Raw genomic sequence first — 20,899 nt, 5'->3', positions numbered from 1 at the left:
GTAAAAGGCACATCTCTAAGCTATAAGGTCAACCAGTAACATAGAGAGGTTGTTAGTAGGGGAGAGTAGGCTAAAGTGGAGCCGCCCTATAATTTATCATTTGACCAAATATTTACTGAAGAGGTCATCATTACATGGAGTCTGTGAAGGAAGAAACCACATGGAAAAAGAGGTAAATAAGTTAGGTTAAAAAACATGTTTTTACCAAGTCAAATGAATTTATTGTGTTTGAGGTTTCATGATGCTTGTATATATATAGATTTTTCTATACATGAGTTGTGGTCTCTATAAGCTTCATTATAGACATATAGCTGGGTGGTTCGAGCCCTGAATGCTGATTGGCTGAAAGCCATGGTATATCAGACTGTATACCACAGGTATGACAAAAAATGACTTTTTACTGTTCTAATTACATTGGTAACCAGTTTATTATAATAGCAATAAGGCACCTTGGGGGTTTGTGATATATGACCAATATACCACGGCTGAGGGCTGTATCCAGGCACTCCGCTTTGCGTCGTGCATAAGAACAGCCCTTAGCCGTGTTATATTGGCCATATATCACACCCCCTCGTGCCTTATTGCTTCAATATGAGGTCCTAAACCTAGCAGGAAAGTGCATCCTTGTTGCTGTGTGGGCTAGTATAGTCAAAATGTTTGCCTTGGGGTAAGTTGAGCCAATGGCCATGGGGTAAGTTGTGCCAATGATTGAGCCATTGGCAAGTTGAGCAAATTTAAGTGTTTTCTTCCCAGGCATAATACAAGGCATTATTGCTGGGATATGAGGTAACAACAGACATTTTACATTTTACATTTTAGTCATTTAGCAGATGCTCTTATCCAGAGCGACTTACAGTAGTGAATGCATACATTTCATATTTTATTTATTTATTTAAAAAAATATATATATTGTGTACTGGCCCCCCACACACCATGCTGGCGTTGCAAACACCATGCTCTACCAACTGAGCCACAGGGAAGGCATGGCCTATGTTGCAACAGGACCTGGCCTATGTTGCAAGTGTAAAAAAAAAAGTTACAAGTGTTTGTTAGGTGTTAAGCCTTGAATAATTTAAAGACAAAAGAGCAATTGTGATTGTGTTGAATTGTGTTTGGGAAATAAATAAATAAATATAGATGTTTTTTTAAAAGGTACTGATAATTTTCCTTTCAGTACAGAAATTTGTAGATGGCTTAACTTACCCTGTCCTGCGGTTAAACTTACCCCGTACACAGGGATAAGTTGTGCCAAGAGACAATTTTTTTGGACAAGCTATGTTTTCAAAACTGTAATATTGAAATTAATTCTGATTATTTCCAGGTATACACAGCATCCTGAAATATATGTAGATATCTTTGTTAGAATATTTGCATTGACAGCGTGATGCTGAATGTAAAGAATTGCTCAACTTACCCCACTCTCCCCTACAGTATGAGTCAGTAGCGTGATCTATTACACATGTGTCTAACTCAGATATGTTGCTGTGGTTGAGTCAGGTGTGTTACCTCATCAGATCCGTCAGCACAGTCATGGTCTCCATCACACTTCCACCTCCCGGCGATACAGCGTCCGTTGGTACAGGCAAACTCACTCTCTGAGCACTGCCGTGGGACTGTAAAGACACAGCAACACAGGTCTCACATAACGAACATTATACTGTATAGCTTAGCTGGAAATGGCTTCCAAATGTGTTGTTTTTAGTAAAAGACCAAATTCACAGGGGAGAGAGTACTGTACAGAACACCTCATAACACACCACAACACCTCATAAGACACCACAACACACAACGACACCTCATAACACCTCACAACACCTCACAGCACAACACATTACAGCACCTCACAACACACCTCACAACCCATCACAACACCTCACACCACATTACAGCACCTCACACCACATCACCTCACACCACATTACAGCACCTCACACCACACCACATCACCTCACACCACATTACAGCACCTCACACCACATTACAGCACCTCACACCACATTACAGCACCTCACACCACATCACCTCACACCACATTACAGCACCTCACACCACATTACAGTACCTCACACCACATCACCTCACACCACATCACAACTCCTCAAAACACATTACATTACAGCACCTCAGCACCTCACACCACATTACAGCACCTCACACCACACCACATTACAGCACCTCACACCACACCACATTACAGCACCTCACACCACATTACAGCACCTCACACCACATTACAGCACCTCACACCACATCACCTCACACCACATCACAACTCCTCAAAACACATTACATTACCTCACACCACACCACATTACAGCACCTCACACCACACCACATTACAGCACCTCACACCACATCACCTCACACCACATTACAGCACCTCACACCACATTACAGCACCTCACACCACATCACCTCACACCACAACTCCTCAAAACACATTACATTACCTCACACCACACCACATTACAGCACCTCACACCACACCACATTACAGCACCTCACACCACATTACAGCACCTCACACCACATCACCTCACAACTCCTCAAAACACATTACATTACCTCACACCACACCACATTACAGCACCTCACACCACATTACAGCACCTCACACCAAACCACAGCACCTCACACCACACCACATTACAGCACCTCACACCACATCAAAACACATTACAGCACCTCAACACCTAACAACACACCACACCACATCACAACACCTAACACCACATTACAGCACCTCACACCACATCACCTCACACCACAACACCTCACACCACACCACATTACAGCACCTCACATCACCTCACACCACACAACCTCACACCACAACACATTACAGCACCTCACACCACCTCACCTCACACCACACCACCTCACCTCACACCACATTACAGCACCTCACACCACATCACCTCACACCACCTCACATCACCTCACACCACACCACACCACCTCACACCACAAGTCATCACAACACACCACAACACCTCACACCACACCACACCACAGCACCTCAGTTCACAAACCACCACAACACATCACAGCACCTCACAACACACCACAAAACATCACAACACATCATTACACCTCACAACACACCACAACACCTCACAACCCACCACAACACATCACAACACACCACATCACAGCACCTCAGCTCACAACACACATCACACCTCACAACAACACAACACAACACCTCACAACACACCACAGCACATCATAACACCTCACAACCAACCACAACACATCCCAGCACCTCACAACACATCATAACACCTCACAACACACCACAACACATCACAACACACCACACCACACCTCACAACACACCACATCACAGCACCTCAGCTCACAACACACCACATCACACCTCACAACAACATCATATTACTCCAGTGCTAGCCTCCCTACACTGGCTTCCTGTTAAGGCAAGGGCTGATTTCAAGGTTTTACTGCTAACCTACAAAACATTACATGGGCTTGCTCCTACCCATCTTTCCGATTTGGTCCTGCCGTACATACCTACACGTACGCTACGGTCACAAGACTGTTCCTAGAATTTCTAAGCAAACAGCTGGAGGTAGGGCTTTCTCCTAGAGAGCTCAATTTTTATGGAATGGTCTGCCTACCCATGTGAGAGACGCAGACTCAGTCTCAACCTTTAAGTCTTTATTGAAGACTCATCTCTTCAGTAGGTCCTATGATTGAGTATGGTCTGGCTCAGGAGTGTGAAGGTGAACGAAAAGGCACTGGAGCGACGAACCGCCCTTGCTGTCTCTGCCTGGCCGGTTCCCCTCTCTCCACTGGGATTCTCTGCCTCTAACCCTATTACAGGGGCTGAGTCACTGGCTTACTGGTGCTCTTCCATGCCGTCCCTAGGAGGGGTGCGTCACTTGAGTGGGTTGAGTCACTGACGTGATCTTCCTGTCCGGGTTGGCGCCCACCTTGGGTTGTGTCGTGGTGGAGATCTTTGTGGGCTATACCCGGCCTTGTCTCAGGATGGTAAGTTGGTGATTGAAGATATCCCTCTAGTGGTGTGGGGGCTGTGCTTTGGCAAAGTGGGTGGGGTTATATCCTGCCTGTTTGGCCCTGTCCGGGGGTATCGTCGGATGGGGCCACGGTGTCTCCCAACCCCTCCTGTCTCAGCCTCCAGTATTTATGCTGCAGTAGTTTATGTGTCGGAGGGCTAGTGTCAGTCTGTTATATCTGGAGCATTTCTCCTGTCTTATCCGGTGTCCTGTGTGAATTTAAGTATGCTCTCTCTAATTCTTTCTCACGGAGGACCTGAGCCCTAGGACCATGCCTCAGGACTACCTGGCTTGATGACTCCTTGCTGTCCCCAGTCCACCTGGCCGTACTGCTGCTCCAGTTTCAACTGTTCTGCCTGCGGCTATGGAACCCTGACCTGTTCACCGGACGTGCTACCTGTCCCAGACCTGCTGTTTTCAACTCTCTAGAGACAGCAGGAGCAGTAGAGATACTCTGAATGATCGGCTATGAAAAGCCAAGTGACATTTTCTCCTGAGGTGCTCACCTGTTGCACCCTCGACAACCACTGTGATTATTATTATTTGACCCTGCTGGTCATCTATGAACATTTGAACATCTTGGCCATGTTCTATTATAATCTCTACCCGGCACAGCCAGAAGAGGACTGGCCACCCCTCAGAGCCTGGTTCCTCTCTTGGTTTCTTCCTAGTGTTGGATTCGACATTTTGAACATTGAGATATTAAATAAATGATAGAGAAGAAGCATAGAATATCTGTAGAAAGACAGATAGCTGTGGAATGTGTTGGGGGATGGGAGCAGAGCACCATGTTGATACAGGAAAGACAGATGGACATCTGTGGATTAGGTGAAGGAGGGATTGAGGTCAGGAGGTGAGGACAGGTCACCTGAAGGGAGTAATAAGGTTTTGGTATCTTGTTACTCTTTTCCTGTTAAACCATAAGATATAAGGATTGGAGAGAAGGAGGAGTGTCTTAAGTGGGATATATATCTGAATGGGAGAAGTGTTGGGTTGTCTGAATACAGCTGTACAGAACCTTTGGGAAGAATTAAACTTGGTTAAAGCTTCTATAGTGTCCATGAGTTATTTACTCTGAAAAATAAGAATCTAACACTAGGTTCTGGCCTTTCTAGGGAGTTTTTCCTAGCCACCGTTCTTCTACATCTGCATTGCTTGCTGTTTGGGGTTTTAGGCTGGATTTCTGTACAGCACTTTGTGACATCAGCTGATGTAAGAAGGGCTTTATAAATACATTTGATTTGAACACCTCACAACAACAACACCTCATTACACAACAACACAACACAACAAACCACAACACAACAAACCACAACACCTCACAACACATCACAAGCATGGACACACAGAGGGAGGCCAAACAATGATGGTCAAAGGAGAGCTCCAGAGATGCAATAGAAGATGTCCTAGGTGCCTGATGAACAACATTGCATCTTTACTGAAAGTGGTAACATAGCTGTGTGCTTTCACCCTGCTTATTTTTATTTAATTTTGTTGTACTTTTTACCCCTTTTTCGCCACAATTTTGTGATACCCAATTGGTAGTTACAGTCTTGTCCCATCGCTGCAACTCCTGTGCAAACTCAGGAGAGGCAAAGGTCAAGAGCCATGTGTCCTCCGAAACACGTCCCCGCCAAGCCACACTGCTTCTCGACACACTGCTCACTTAACCCAGAAGCCAGCCTCACCAATGTGTCGGAGGAAACACCGTACAGCTGGCGACCGTGTCAGCGTGCATGCGCCCGGCCACCACAAGGAGTCGCTAGAGCGTGATGAGACAAGGACATCCCAGCCGGCCAAACTCTCCCCTAACCCGGACGACGCTAGGCCAATTGTGCGCTGTCTCATGGGTCTCCCGGTCACGGCCGGGTGCGACCCAGCCTGGCATCGAACCCGGGCTGTAGTGACGCCTCTAGCACTGCGATGCAGTGCCTTAGACCGCTGCACAACTTGGGAGGTCCCAGATGTTAGCATCTTAGAAAATAAGTCATAAACTTTGCCCTACTTTTGTACTAGAAACAAGCCCTACTTTTGACCTGTCACTGTCTGAGGAGATATGAGAGGGGCAGGGTTGAAATGGGCAGCATCAGACATATAAATGACTGCGATGTGATTGAATAGGATGCAATGGGAGGGGAGGGGAGGAGCAGAGTGACATTAGGGGTTGGTGAAATGGGGATGGTTGAAAGTAGAGACCTACCTCTGGCTCATGCCAACAGGTCAGTGAGTGGGAAATGAAAGGTAAACATTAGATGAGGTGAGATGCATCACAGATGAGTTAAGGACAAACTAAATGACAATGTCTCAGTGTGTGTTACAAAACATCTACAGACACTGGGAAGCAAAACAAATACACAAGAATCAAGCAATTGAAGTGTATTCCGACGGTCGGTCATGAGGACTAAGGAGCAAGCTTCCAATGCAGAACATGTTATGCCCAAAACATCACAAACCATGAGCATACTATAAATGCAATGAAACAATGCAGTGGCATTGGCCAGGGTGAGATGGGGCCACAAGGATAGTGTAACAGGAATGACAGAGAGACATACCACACTTGTCCTCGTCTGAGTTGTCCCCACAGTCGTTGTCATAGTCACACTGCCAGCGACCCGGGACACAGCGGTTGTTCTTACACCTGAACTGGTACGGCTCACATGTCCTCTCATCTACACAGAGACAAGGGTCAGACCCTCAGCTCCACAACACCACAGTACATACAAACCGTACAGGAGGTTAACACCATAGCATGAACCTTCATAGAGGACATAAATACCCCTCTAAAATACACCTATGATCTTGTTGGCAATCTCAAGGGTTGTTATAAGGAATTCAGAGAGGGAGAGAGTGAACTTTGTATTAAAGTGTAATGGACGCTGTACCGGTCCTCCAGATTCTACGGTAAGGATCCAGAGAAATTCTTTGTTGGAGCTTTCCGTTTCCTGTGTGACAGACAGAACACTCACCACACTCTTCTTTGGGTTCGTCAGATGAGTCTCCACAGTCGTCCTCCCCGTCACACTTCCACCGGGCCGGGATGCAGCGACCAGAGTCCTTACAGCGAAACTCATCCACACCACACGTCATCTGGGCTGGAGGGGGGAGGAGAGTTAGGAGAGGAGGGGTGGGAGAGGGGAGGAGAGGGAGAGGAGGGGGAGGAGAGAAGGGAGGAGAAGAGGGAGAGGGAGAGGAGGGGGAGGAGAGGGAGAGGGAGAGGAGGGGGAGGAGAGAAGGGAGGAGAAGAGGGAGAGGGAGAGGAGGGGGAGGAGAGGGAGAGGAGGGGGGAGGAGAGAAGGGAGGAGAAGAGGGAGAGGGAGAGGAGGGGGAGGAGAGGGAGAGGAGGGGGGAGGAGGGTTAGGAGAGGAGGGGTGGGAGAGGGGAGGGGAGGGGAGGGAGAGGAGGGGGAGGAGAGAAGGGAGGAGAAGAGGGAGAGGGTTAGGAGAGGGGACTGACTGAGGCTTGTCACAGGCCAGATGACAGACTGAGTATAAGGTGGAGGGAGGATGTGACGAGATCTGAAAGATCTAGTGCATCCGCAGTTCATTAGTTTGGTATGTTAGCAGAAACATGTATTCTACTGCAACATGGATATTGAACTTGATTTGCATGTAGTCCTCTGAAACAAAGGAGCGGGGTCTTACTGCAGTTGGCTGGTTCGTCCGATCCGTCCACACAGTCATTGTCACGGTCACACACCCAGACACGAGGGATACAGCGCTTGGTGATGGCACACTGGAACTGGGTGGGCGCACAGGTGACCTCGGCTAGAGGGAGAGAGAACAGACAGATGACTGTTACTGACTGGAGAGAGCAACCCATAACAACAGTATATTTCTTATTTAACATTCATCTATCCAGGTTAGTCTCACTGAAATACAATCTATTTTACATCGAGACCACGTGCAACACAGCAGTATTACCATACTAAATGTATAACATGCAATAAAGCATGCAGATGAGGAGATAGGAAGGAAAAAGAGGTGTTGACTCACGGCAGTCTGTCTCGTCCTCCCCTTCTCCACAGTTGTCCTGTCCATTACAGCGGAAGATTCCCGGGATACAGCGGCTGGGGTGGGAGCACTTGAACTGACTGGGCAGACACACGTGGATATCTGTAGAACAATCACACATAGACAGACACAAGATGTGTCAGAAAGACGACAGAGGATGACAGACAAGACGTGTCAGAGAGACAACAGAGGATGACAGACAAGACGTGTCAGAGAGACGACAGAGGATGACAGACAAGACGTGTCAGAGAGACGACAGAGGATGACAGACAAGACGTGTCAGAGAGACAACAGAGGATGACAGACAAGACGTGTCAGAGAGACGACAGAGGATGACAGACAAGACGTGTCAGAGAGACGACAGAGGATGACAGACAAGACGTGTCAGAGAGACAACAGAGGATGACAGACACAAGACGTGTCAGAGAGACAACAGAGGATGACAGACAAGACGTGTCAGAGAGACAACAGAGGATGACAGACACAAGACGTGTCAGAGAGACGACAGAGGATGACAGACAAGACGTGTCAGAGAGACAACAGAGGATGACAGACAAGACGTGTCAGAGAGACGACAGAGGATGACAGACAAGACGTGTCAGAGAGACAACAGAGGATGACAGACAAGACGTGTCAGAGAGACAACAGAGGATGACAGACACAAGACGTGTCAGAGAGACGACAGAGGATGACAGACACAAGACGTGTCAGAGAGACAACAGAGGATGACAGACAAGACGTGTCAGAGAGACGACAGAGGATGACAGACAAGACGTGTCAGAGAGACAACAGAGGATGACAGACAAGACGTGTCAGAGAGACGACAGAGGATGACAGACAAGACGTGTCAGAGAGACAACAGAGGATGACAGACAAGACGTGTCAGAGAGACAACAGAGGATGACAGACACAAGACGTGTCAGAGAGACGACAGAGGATGACAGACAAGACGTGTCAGAGAGACAACAGAGGATGACAGACAAGACGTGTCAGAGAGACAACAGAGGATGACAGACAAGACGTGTCAGAGAGACGACAGAGGATGACAGACACAAGACGTGTCAGAGAGACGACAGAGGATGACAGACACAAGACGTGTCAGAGAGACGACAGAGGATGACAGACAAGATGTGTCAGAGAGACGACAGAGGATGACAGACAAGACGTGTCAGAGAGACAACAGAGGATGACAGACACAAGACGTGTCAGAGAGACAACAGAGGATGACAGACACAAGACGTGTCAGAGAGACGACAGAGGATGACAGACAAGATGTGTCAGAGAGACGACAGAGGATGACAGACAAGATGTGTCAGAGAGACGACAGAGGATGACAGACAAGACGTGTCAGAGAGACGACATTGGATGACAGACACAAGACGTGTCAGAGAGACGACAGAGGATGGGTAAGAATAGATGTTAGGGGGTGAAGATATGAAGGACTGAGAACGAGGCAGAGAGAGAACGAGGCAGAGAGAGAACGAGGCAGAGAGAGAACGAGGCAGAGACAGAAGGGGGAGGAGAGAGAAGTGGGAGGAGAGAGGGAAAGAGAGAGTGTGGGTGAGAAAGAAAGATATACAGAGTGAGAGAGAAAGAGAGACAGACAGACAGAGAGAGACAGACAGACAGAGAGAGACAGACAGACAGACAGCATAAAGAGTCTGTACCGCAGTTGGCCTCGTCAGAGTTGTCCTGGCAGTCGTTGTCTCCATCACAGATGTAAGCTGGGTTGGTACAGATGCCTGTCCCACACTGGAACTGGCCTGGCCGGCATCTGAACTTAGCTACAGGAAACAATGGATGTCACAGACAGAGAGACAGTCAGAGGTTGTTTCAAAGTCTGAAACAGGCCCACTGAAACAGGCCCACTGAAACAGGCCCACTGAAACAGGCCCATAGCAGTTTCACCAAACATCTTCCTCTCCTACCCCGTCGTCTCAGCCACCACATCCCCGTAGAAACATCCATGAGACTTTGCATCCACATACTCCTCATTCACTCATCATAATTTACGAAGCATTGGCTTGCCAAGATCGTGGGTTCAATTCCCACAGGGACCACATACACACACTAGAAATGTATGCAGTCACTGTACTATACTGTAAGTCGCTTTGGATGAAAAAGTGGCACACTCACGGCATTCTGCAGGCTCGTCCGAGCGATCCCCACAGTCGTCCTCCGTGTCACACTTCCACCAGAAGGGGATGCACTTGTCGTTCTTACACACAAACTGGACAAGGAGAGGAGAGGAGAGGAGAGGAGGAGAGAGGAGATGAGGACAATGTTCACAGTCGCTGCTGTTTTCGTCTGTCCCCTAAGGCTTCACATAATGCCCCTTCATACACGTATGATCTTGATGAGAAGGGAGGAGGAGAGAGGAGAGAGGAGGGAGGAGGGAGGAGGAGATGGCGAGATGAGAAGTAGAGAGGAGAGGAGAGAAGAGGGAGAAGGAGATAGATGAGATGAGAAGGTGGGAGGAGGAGAGGAGAAGGAGAGGGGAGCAAGAGGAGTAAGGAGGGAGTAGGAGAGAGGAGGAGAGAGGAGAAAGGAGGAGAGAGTAGGAGAGGAGGAGAGAGGAGGGGGAGGAGAGAGAAGGAGAGGAGAGAGGAGAAAGGAGGAGAGGAGAGAGTAGGCGAGAGGAGGAGAGGAGGAGAGAGTAGGCGAGGAGGAGAGAGGAGGAGAGAGGAGGAGAGAGGAGTGGAGAGGAGGAGAGAGTAGGAGAGAGGAAGAGAGTGGAGGAGAGAGGAAGAGAGTGGAGGAGAGAGGAGAGTGGAGGAGAGAAGAGTAGAGAGGAGAGGAGAGGAGAGAGGAGGAGAGAGTAGGAGAGAGGAGAAAGGAGGAGAGAGTAGGAGAGAGTAGGAGAGGAGCAGAGAGTAGGGGGAAGAGAGAGAAGGAGAGGAGAGAGGAGAAAGGAGGAGAGGAGAGAGTAGACGAGACGAGGAGGAGAGAGTAGGCGAGGAGGAGAGAGGAGGAGAAAGTAAGAGAGAGGAAGAGAGTGGAGGAGAGAGGAGTAGAGAGAAGGATAGGAGAGGAGAGAGGAGGAGAGAGGAGTAGAGAGGAGTAGAGAGAAGGAGAAGAGAGGAGGAGAGAGGAGAGAGTAGGAGAGAGGAAGAGAGGAGGAGGTAGGTGGGAGGAGGAGAGAGGAGAGAGAAGGAGAGGAGGAGTAAGGAGGAGAGAAGAAAAGAGGAGAGAGTATGAGAGGGGAGGAGAGAGGAGGACAGAGGAGAGAGGAGAGGAAAGAGGAGAGAGGAGCGAAGAGAAGAGAGGAGCGAGAGGAGGCGAGAGGAGGAGAGAAGAGGAGAGGGGATGGAGGAAAGAGGGAGAGGGGATGGAGGGTATGAGAGAGGAGGAGAGAGGAGGAGAGAGGAGGGAGGAGGAGAGAGTAGAGGGGAGGAGAGAGGAAGAGAGAGGAGAGAGAAGGAGAGAGGAGGGAGGAGGAGAGAGAAGAAGAGGAGAGGAGAAAAAAGGAGGAGAGGAGAACATAGGAGAAGAGGAGAGAGGAGGAGAGAGGAAGAGAGGAGGAGAGAGGAGGAGAGAGAGGGAGAGAGGAGGAGAGAGGAGAGAGAGGAGAGAGAGAGGGAGAGAGGAGCAGAGAGGAGAGAGAGTGAACTCAAGCTGATGACACACTGTACAGTACGTACTGTGGAGATAATTATGCTTAATTAACCAATCACAAAGCAGCCCCCATTCCACAACAGGCTCTGCTGCCCCCTAGCTGTCTGGCCCCCCAATGGCCATATCGTTACACTGTCCCTCACCTGGCTGGCAGTGCAGTTGGACATGCAGGTGTGACCATCATTGGCCAGGTAGAAGTTGGTAGGACAGGCACACTTGTAGCCCCCCCCAGGGCTCAGCAGACACAGGTTACTACAGCCGCCGTTGTCTGTCTGGCACGGGTGGTTAAACACTGGAACCATAGCAGGGAGAGGGAGACTGTTTCAACTGGAACAACCACGTTGGGTGTGCGTGCTTGAGTGTGGTTGTGTGTGAGCATGTGTCTGCGTGTAAGTGTGTATGTGTGTGTTTGTGTGTGTGTGTGTGTGTGTGTGTGTGTGTGTGCGTTGTACATGAGTATCTCTTACCCTCAGGCTGGCGGTAAGGGTGGTAGATGTGGATGTCCATGGGCCTGTGGAGGGTAGTGATCAGGGTGGTCTTGTTGATACCCAGGGTCTTGTGACACCTGTTGATGGACTTGGTCTCCCAGTCGGTCCAGTAGATGTACTCCTCAAACAGAGTCATGGCAAAGATGTGGGGGACGTCCTGGGTAAGCACTGTGGACACAAACACACAGCCATTCAGTAGTGAGGCAATTAGTACCACATTACACTGGGTTTTACCTGGCCACCACGTGACTTGACCAGGACAACCTGGGCCCAAGAGTTTTTCCTAGTCAGGTCATAACTCTGGGGGCCATAATTACATCACAATGTTGTCAGTCAAATCACCCATAGACACACAATGCCCAACGACCAACACAAGGAAAACAACTTTATCTCTGGGTTATGTAGCATCACTAATATATATCTGGGTTATGTAGCATCACTACTTTATATCTGGGTTATGTAGCATCACTACTTTATATCTGGGTTATCTAGCATCACTACTTTATATCTGGGTTATGTAGCATCACTAATATATATCTGGGTTATGAAGCATCACTACTTTATATCTGGGTTATGTAGCATCACTACTTTATATCTGGGTTATCTAGCATCACTACTTTATATCTGGGTTATGTAGCATCACTAATATATATCTGGGTTATGTAGCATCACTACTTTATATCTGGGTTATGTAGCATCACTAATATATATCTGGGTTATCTAGCATCACTACTTTATATCTGGGTTATGTAGCATCACTACTTTATATCTGGGTTATCTAGCATCACTACTTTATATCTGGGTTATGTAGCATCACTACTTTATATCTGGGTTATGTAGCATCACTAATTTATATCTGGGTTATGTAGCATCACTAATATATATCTGGGTTATGTAGCATCACTAATATATATCTGGGTTATGTAGCATCACTACTTTATATCTGGGTTATCTAGCATCACTACTTTATATCTGGGTTATGTAGCATCACTAATATATATCTGGGTTATGAAGCATCACTACTTTATATCTGGGTTATGTAGCATCACTACTTTATATCTGGGTTATCTAGCATCACTACTTTATATCTGGGTTATGTAGCATCACTAATATATATCTGGGTTATGTAGCATCACTACTTTATATCTGGGTTATGTAGCATCACTAATATATATCTGGGTTATCTAGCATCACTACTTTATATCTGGGTTATGTAGCATCACTACTTTATATCTGGGTTATCTAGCATCACTACTTTATATCTGGGTTATGTAGCATCACTACTTTATATCTGGGTTATGTAGCATCACTAATTTATATCTGGGTTATGTAGCATCACTAATATATATCTGGGTTATGTAGCATCACTAATATATATCTGGGTTATGTAGCATCACTACTTTATATCTGGGTTATCTAGCATCACTACTTTATATCTGGGTTATGTAGCATCACTACTTTATATCTGGGTTATGTAGCATCACTACTTTATATCTGGGTTATGTAGCATCACTACTTTATATCTGGGTTATGTAGCATCACTACTTTATATCTGGGTTATCTAGCATCACTACTTTATATCTGGGTTATGTAGCATCACTACTTTATATCTGGGTTATGTAGCATCACTACTTTATATCTGGGTTATGTAGCATCACTAATATATATCTGGGTTATGTAGCATCACTAATATATATCTGGGTTATGTAGCATCACTACTTTATATCTGGGTTATCTAGCATCACTACTTTATATCTGGGTTATGTAGCATCACTAATATATATCTGGGTTATGTAGCATCACTACTTTATATCTGGGTTATGTAGCATCACTAATATATATCTGGGTTATGTAGCATCACTAATATATATCTGGGTTATGTAGCATCACTAATATATATCTGGGTTATGTAGCATCACTACTTTATATCTGGGTTATGTAGCATCACTACTTTATATCTGGGTTATGTAGCATCACTAATATATATCTGGGTTATGTAGCATCACTAATATATATCTGGGTTATGTAGCATCACTAATATATATCTGGGTTATGTAGCATCACTACTTTATATCTGGGTTATGTAGCATCACTACTTTATATCTGGGTTATGTAGCATCACTACTTTATATCTGGGTTATGTAGCATCACTACTTTATATCTGGGTTATGTAGCATCACTACTTTATATCTGGGTTATGTAGCATCACTACTTTATATCTAGGTTATGTAGCATCACTACTTTATATCTGGGTTATGAAGCATCACTACTTTATATCTGGGTTATGTAGCATCACTACTTTATATCTAGGTTATGTAGCATCACTACTTTATATCTGGGTTATGTAGCATCACTACTTTATATCTGGGTTATGTAGCATCACTACTTTATATCTAGGTTATGTAGCATCACTACTTTATATCTGGGTTATGTAGCATCACTACTTTATATCTGGGTTATGTAGCATCACTACTTTATATCTAGGTTATGTAGCATCACTACTTTATATCTGGGTTATGTAGCATCACTACTTTATATCTGGGTTATGTAGCATCACTACTTTATATCTGGGTTATGTAGCATCACTACTTTATATCTGGGTTATGTAGCACCATTACTTTATATCTGGGTTATGTAGAACCACTACTTTATATCTGGGTTATGAAGCATCACTACTTTATATCTGGGTTATGTAGCATCACTACTTTATATCTGGGTTATGGAGCATCACTACTTTATATCTGGGTTATGTAGCACCATTACTTTATCTCTGGGTTATGTAGCACCACTACTTTATATCTGGATTATGTAGCATCATTACTATCTCTGGGTTATGTAGCATTATTACCTTATATCTGGGTTATGTAGCATCATTACCTTATATCTGGGTTATGTAGCATTATTACCTTATATCTGGGTTATGTAGCATCATTACCTTATCTCTGGGTTATGTAGCATTATTACCTTATATCTGGGTTATGTAGCATTATTACCTTATATCTGGGTTATGTAGCATCATTACCTTATCTCTGGGTTATGTAGCACCATTACCTTATCTCTGTGTTATGTAGCATCACTACTATCTCTGGGTTATGTAGCATTATTACCTTATCTCTGGGTTATGTAGCATCACTACTATCTCTGGGATATGTAGCATCACTACTTTATATCTGGGTTATGTAGCACCACTACTTTATATCTGGGTTATGTAGCATCACTACCTTATCTCTGGGTTATGTAGCATCACTACTTTATATCTGGGTTATGTAGGATCATTACTATCTCTGGGTTATGTAGCACCATTACCTTATCTCTGTGTTATGTAGCATCACTACTATCTCTGGGTTATGTAGCATTATTACCTTATCTCTGGGTTATGTAGCATCACTACTATCTCTGGGATATGTAGCATCACTACTTTATATCTGGGTTATGTAGCACCACTACTTTATATCTGGGTTATGTAGCATCACTACCTTATCTCTGGGTTATGTAGCATCACTACTTTATATCTGGGTTATGTAGGATCATTACTATCTCTGGGTTATGTAACATCACTACTTTATATCTGGGTTATGTAGCATCATTACCTTATCTCTGGGTTATGTAGCACCATTACCTTATCTCTGTGTTATGTAGCATCACTACCATCTCTGGGTTATGTAGCATCACTACCATCTCTGGGTTATGTAGCATCACTACTATCCCTGGGTTATGTAGCATTACTACTTTATCTCTGGATTATGTAGCATAACTACTATCTCTGGGTTACATAGCATCACTACTATCTCTGGGTTATGTAGCACCACAACTTTAAATCTGGGTTATGTAGCATCATTACTATCTCTGGGTTATGTAGCATCATTACTACCTATGGGTTATGTCGCATCATTACTATCTCTGGGTTATGTAGCACCATTACCTTATCTCTGGGTTATGTAGCACCACTTCTTTATATCTGGGTTATGTAGCATCACTACTTTATATCTGGGTTATGTAGGATCATTACTATCTCTGGGTTATGTAGCATCACTACTTTATATCTGGGTTATGTAGCACCACTACTTTATATCTGGGTTATGTAGCATCACTACTTTATATCTGGGTTATGTAGGATCATTACTATATCTGGGTTATGTAGCACCACTACTATCTCTGGGTTATGAAGCATCACTACTTTATATCTGGGTTATGTAGGATCATTACTATCTCTGGGTTATGTAGCATCACTACTTTATATCTGGGTTATGTAGCATCACTACTTTATCTCTGGGTTATGTAGCATCACTACCACCTCTGGGTTATATAGCATCATTACTATCTCTGGGTTATGTAGCATAGTCTTAAACAATCTATTTTGAAACAAAAGTATACACCTCACACACATGGTTATGGGTTTAAAGAAAGAAGACCCCTGTACCATGTCAGATATAGAGTTGAAATGTATTACATTTAGAGTTTGCATTCCAATATTACACTTTATATACATTACAGAAGACTGAATTATAACAACACCGTTCGACATAGTAACGGCAGATTTTTTTATAGTTTTTTAATAATGTTGAAAAATATGAATAACATTCCCCCCATGAGGCCTCTAGAGGGCGATTTGGTCATCTGACTGCAAGAACGGTGTCCACCTACAGAACCAAAATATTTATTTGCTTCAGGCAATGGGAACCATGGTCAGCCAGGTCAGGACAAGGCCCACAGAACACACATACAGCTTACACATACAGCTCTGGATCCCAACTCTACTATGAAGCCTCCATGAAGACAAAGATATGGGCGAGGAGATAAATCATCTGAAAGCATGCTTTGTGTGCAACATGCTCTAGTGTCAAACTGAGGTTTGTGAATGTGAGGAATTCAAATCAGGAACTACCTCTGCAACCCTGCATTCTTCTACATGGCTGATTGGCTGACAATAATTATGTATTGTTCTAAGTTTGGTAACAAGGTTGGGGATATTCAGATGTCATCCATGTGAGAGCCTCATCAGTAGTCTGACAGAACAACAGTCTTCTTTCTCTCTCTCTCTCTCTGTCCATTGGGCACTGTGTACTGTGGCAGGGCTATCCCAGCACCACTGTGACCTGGTCTGTGGCATCATGCCATGTGTGTGTGTTTTACATAATTAAATAACCTATTATGTGACAGCGGTTTGATGTTCCATGATGGCAAATGTAATATAGTAATCTCTCCTATTACATGACTGTGTGTGTGTCTATGACAATATACATTACCCGTGTGTCTGTTACTCCCGTCCAGGCTGGCGAACTCGATGTAGTCCTCTCTGGCATCGGCCCAGTAGATGCGGTCATTGATTAAGTCCAGCGTGAGGCCGTTGGGCCAGGTGATCTTATCATCTACGATCACACTTCTGTTGGAGCCGTCCATCCCGATCCGCCCTATATGCGGGTTGTCCCCCCAGTCTGACCAATAAAGGTACCTGATGAACAGGACAGGGGACAGCAGCACATTATTACATCAGCATCCAATTATAACACCATTACATCAGTGTCACATTATTACACCATTACATCAGTGTCACATTATTACATCAGCATCCCATTATTACACCATTACATCAGCGTCACATTATTACACCATTACATCAGTGTCACATTATTACACCATTACATCAGCGTCACATTATTACACCATTACATCAGCATCCCATTATTACACCATTACATCAGCGTCACATTATTACACCATTACATCAGTGTCACATTATTACACCATTACATCAGTGTCACATTATTACACCATTACATCAGCGTCACATTATTACACCATTACATCAGCGTCACATTATTACACCATTACATCAGCGTCACATTATTACACCATTACATCAGCGTCACATTATTACACCATTACATCAGTGTCACATTATTACACCATTACATCAGTGTCACATTATTACACCATTACATCAGCGTCACATTATTACACCATTACATCAGTGTCACATTATTACACCATTACATCAGTGTCACATTATTACACCATTACATCAGGATCACATTATTACACCATTACATCAGTGTCACATTATTACACCATTACATCAGTGTCACATTATTACACCATTACATCAGCGTCACATTATTACACCATTACATCAGTGTCACATTATTACACCATTACATCAGTGTCACATTATTACACCATTACATCAGCGTCACATTATTACACCATTACATCAGTGTCATACTATTACACCATTACATCAGTGTCACATTATTACACCATTACATCAGCGTCACATTATTACACCATTACATCAGGGTCACATTATTACACCATTACATCAGTGTCACATTATTACACCATTACATCAGTGTCACATTATTACACCATTACATCAGCGTCACATTATTTCACCATTACATCAGTGTCACAATATTACACCATTACATCAGTGTCACATTGTTACACCATTACATCAGCGTCACATTATTACACCATTACATCAGTGTCACATTATTACACCATTACATCAGCGTCACATTATTACACCATTACATCAGTGTCACATTATTACACCATTACATCAGCGTCACATTATTACACCATTACATCAGGATCACATTATTACACCATTACATCAGTGTCACATTATTACACCATTACATCAGCATCCAATTATAACACCATTACATCAGTGTCACATTATTACACCATTACATCAGTGTCACATTATTACACCATTACATCAGCATCCAATTATAACACCATTACATCAGTGTCACATTATTACACCATTACATCAGTGTCACATTATTACACCATTGCATCAGTGTCACATTATTACACCATTACATCAGCGTCACATTATTACACCATTACATCAGGATCACATTATTACACCATTACATCAGGATCACATTATTACACCATTACATCAGTGTCACATTATTACACCATTACATCAGCATCCAATTATAACACCATTACATCAGGATCACATTATTACACCATTACATCAGTGTCACATTATTACACCATTACATCAGCATCCAATTATAACACCATTACATCAGTGTCACATTATTACACCATTACATCAGTGTCACATTATTACACCATTACATCAGCGTCACATTATTACACCATTACATCAGCGTCACATTATTACACCATTACATCAGTGTCACATTATTACACCATTACATCAGTGTCACATTATTACACCATTACATCAGTGTCACATTATTACACCATTACATCAGCGTCACATTATTACACCATTACATCAGCGTCACATTATTACACCATTACATCAGGATCACATTATTACACCATTACATCAGTGTCACATTATTACACCATTACATCAGCATCCAATTATAACACCATTACATCAGGATCACATTATTACACCATTACATCAGTGTCACATTATTACACCATTACATCAGCATCCAATTATAACACCATTACATCAGTGTCACATTATTACACCATTACATCAGTGTCACATTATTACACCATTACATCAGCGTCACATTATTACACCATTACATCAGCGTCACATTATTACACCATTACATCAGTATCACATTATTACACCATTACATCAGTGTCACATTATTACACCATTACATCAGTGTCACATTATTACACCATTACATCAGCGTCACATTATTACACCATTACATCAGCGTCACATTATTACACCATTACATCAGTGTCACATTATTACACCATTACATCAGTGTCACATTATTACACCATTACATCAGGATCACATTATTACACCATTACATCAGTGTCACATTATTACACCATTACATCAGTGTCACATTATTACACCATTACATCAGCATCACATTATTACACCATTACATCAGCATCCAATTATAACACCATTACATCAGGATCACATTATTACACCATTACATCAGTGTCACATTATTACACCATTACATCAGCGTCCAATTATAACACCATTACATCAGCGTCACATTATTACACCATTACATCAGCGTCACATTATTACACCATTACATCAGTGTCACATTATTACACCATTACATCAGTGTCACATTATTACACCATTACATCAGGATCACATTATAACACCATTACATCAGTGTCACATTATTACACCATTACATCAGTGTCACATTATTACACCATTACATCAGCGTCACATTATTACACCATTACATCAGCGTCACATTATTACACCATTACATCAGTGTCACATTATTACACCATTACATCAGCGTCACATTATTACACCATTACATCAGTGTCACATTATTACACCATTACATCAGCGTCACATTATTACACCATTACATCAGCGTCACATTATTACACCATTACATCAGCGTCAAATTATAACACCATTACATCAGGATCACATTATTACACCATTACATCAGTGTCACATTATTACACCATTACCTCAGCATCCAATTATAACACCATTACATCAGTGTCACATTATTACACCATTACATCAGGGTCACATTATTACACCATTACATCAGTGTCACATTATTACACCATTACATCAGCATCCAATTATAACACCATTACATCAGGATCACATTATTACACCATTACATCAGTGTCACATTATTACACCATTACATCAGCATCCAATTATAACACCATTACATCAGTGTCACATTATTACACCATTACATCAGTGTCACATTATTACACCATTACATCAGTGTCACATTATTACACCATTACATCAGCGTCACATTATTACACCATTACA

At 43.7% G+C, this 20,899-nt stretch overlaps 1 protein-coding gene across 2 annotated transcripts in view; it reads right to left on the bottom strand.

Moving 5' to 3' along the window:
* Window positions 1–20,899, bottom strand: part of LOC106572662 (low-density lipoprotein receptor-related protein 1) — a 249,595-nt gene that overhangs the window by 22,137 nt on the left and 206,559 nt on the right. For both annotated transcript variants that reach the window (XM_045696299.1, XM_045696300.1), the window contains exons 61-70: window positions 17,397–17,602; window positions 12,130–12,318; window positions 11,806–11,954; window positions 10,184–10,277; window positions 9,715–9,831; window positions 8,030–8,149; window positions 7,679–7,801; window positions 7,004–7,129; window positions 6,590–6,706; window positions 1,507–1,613 (exon numbers count right to left, since the gene is read on the bottom strand). In XM_045696299.1, coding sequence (XP_045552255.1) covers window positions 1,507–1,613; window positions 6,590–6,706; window positions 7,004–7,129; window positions 7,679–7,801; window positions 8,030–8,149; window positions 9,715–9,831; window positions 10,184–10,277; window positions 11,806–11,954; window positions 12,130–12,318; window positions 17,397–17,602 — 1,348 coding nt within the window. The remainder of the gene's footprint in view (window positions 1–1,506; window positions 1,614–6,589; window positions 6,707–7,003; window positions 7,130–7,678; window positions 7,802–8,029; window positions 8,150–9,714; window positions 9,832–10,183; window positions 10,278–11,805; window positions 11,955–12,129; window positions 12,319–17,396; window positions 17,603–20,899) is intronic.

This window comes from Salmo salar, chromosome ssa15, assembly GCF_905237065.1.
Source record: "Salmo salar chromosome ssa15, Ssal_v3.1, whole genome shotgun sequence".
In the NCBI taxonomy this organism is placed as follows: Eukaryota; Metazoa; Chordata; class Actinopteri; order Salmoniformes; family Salmonidae; genus Salmo; species Salmo salar.
The sequence above is the reverse complement of the archived record's forward strand: the minus strand, read 5'-3'. Positions and strand labels throughout refer to the sequence as shown.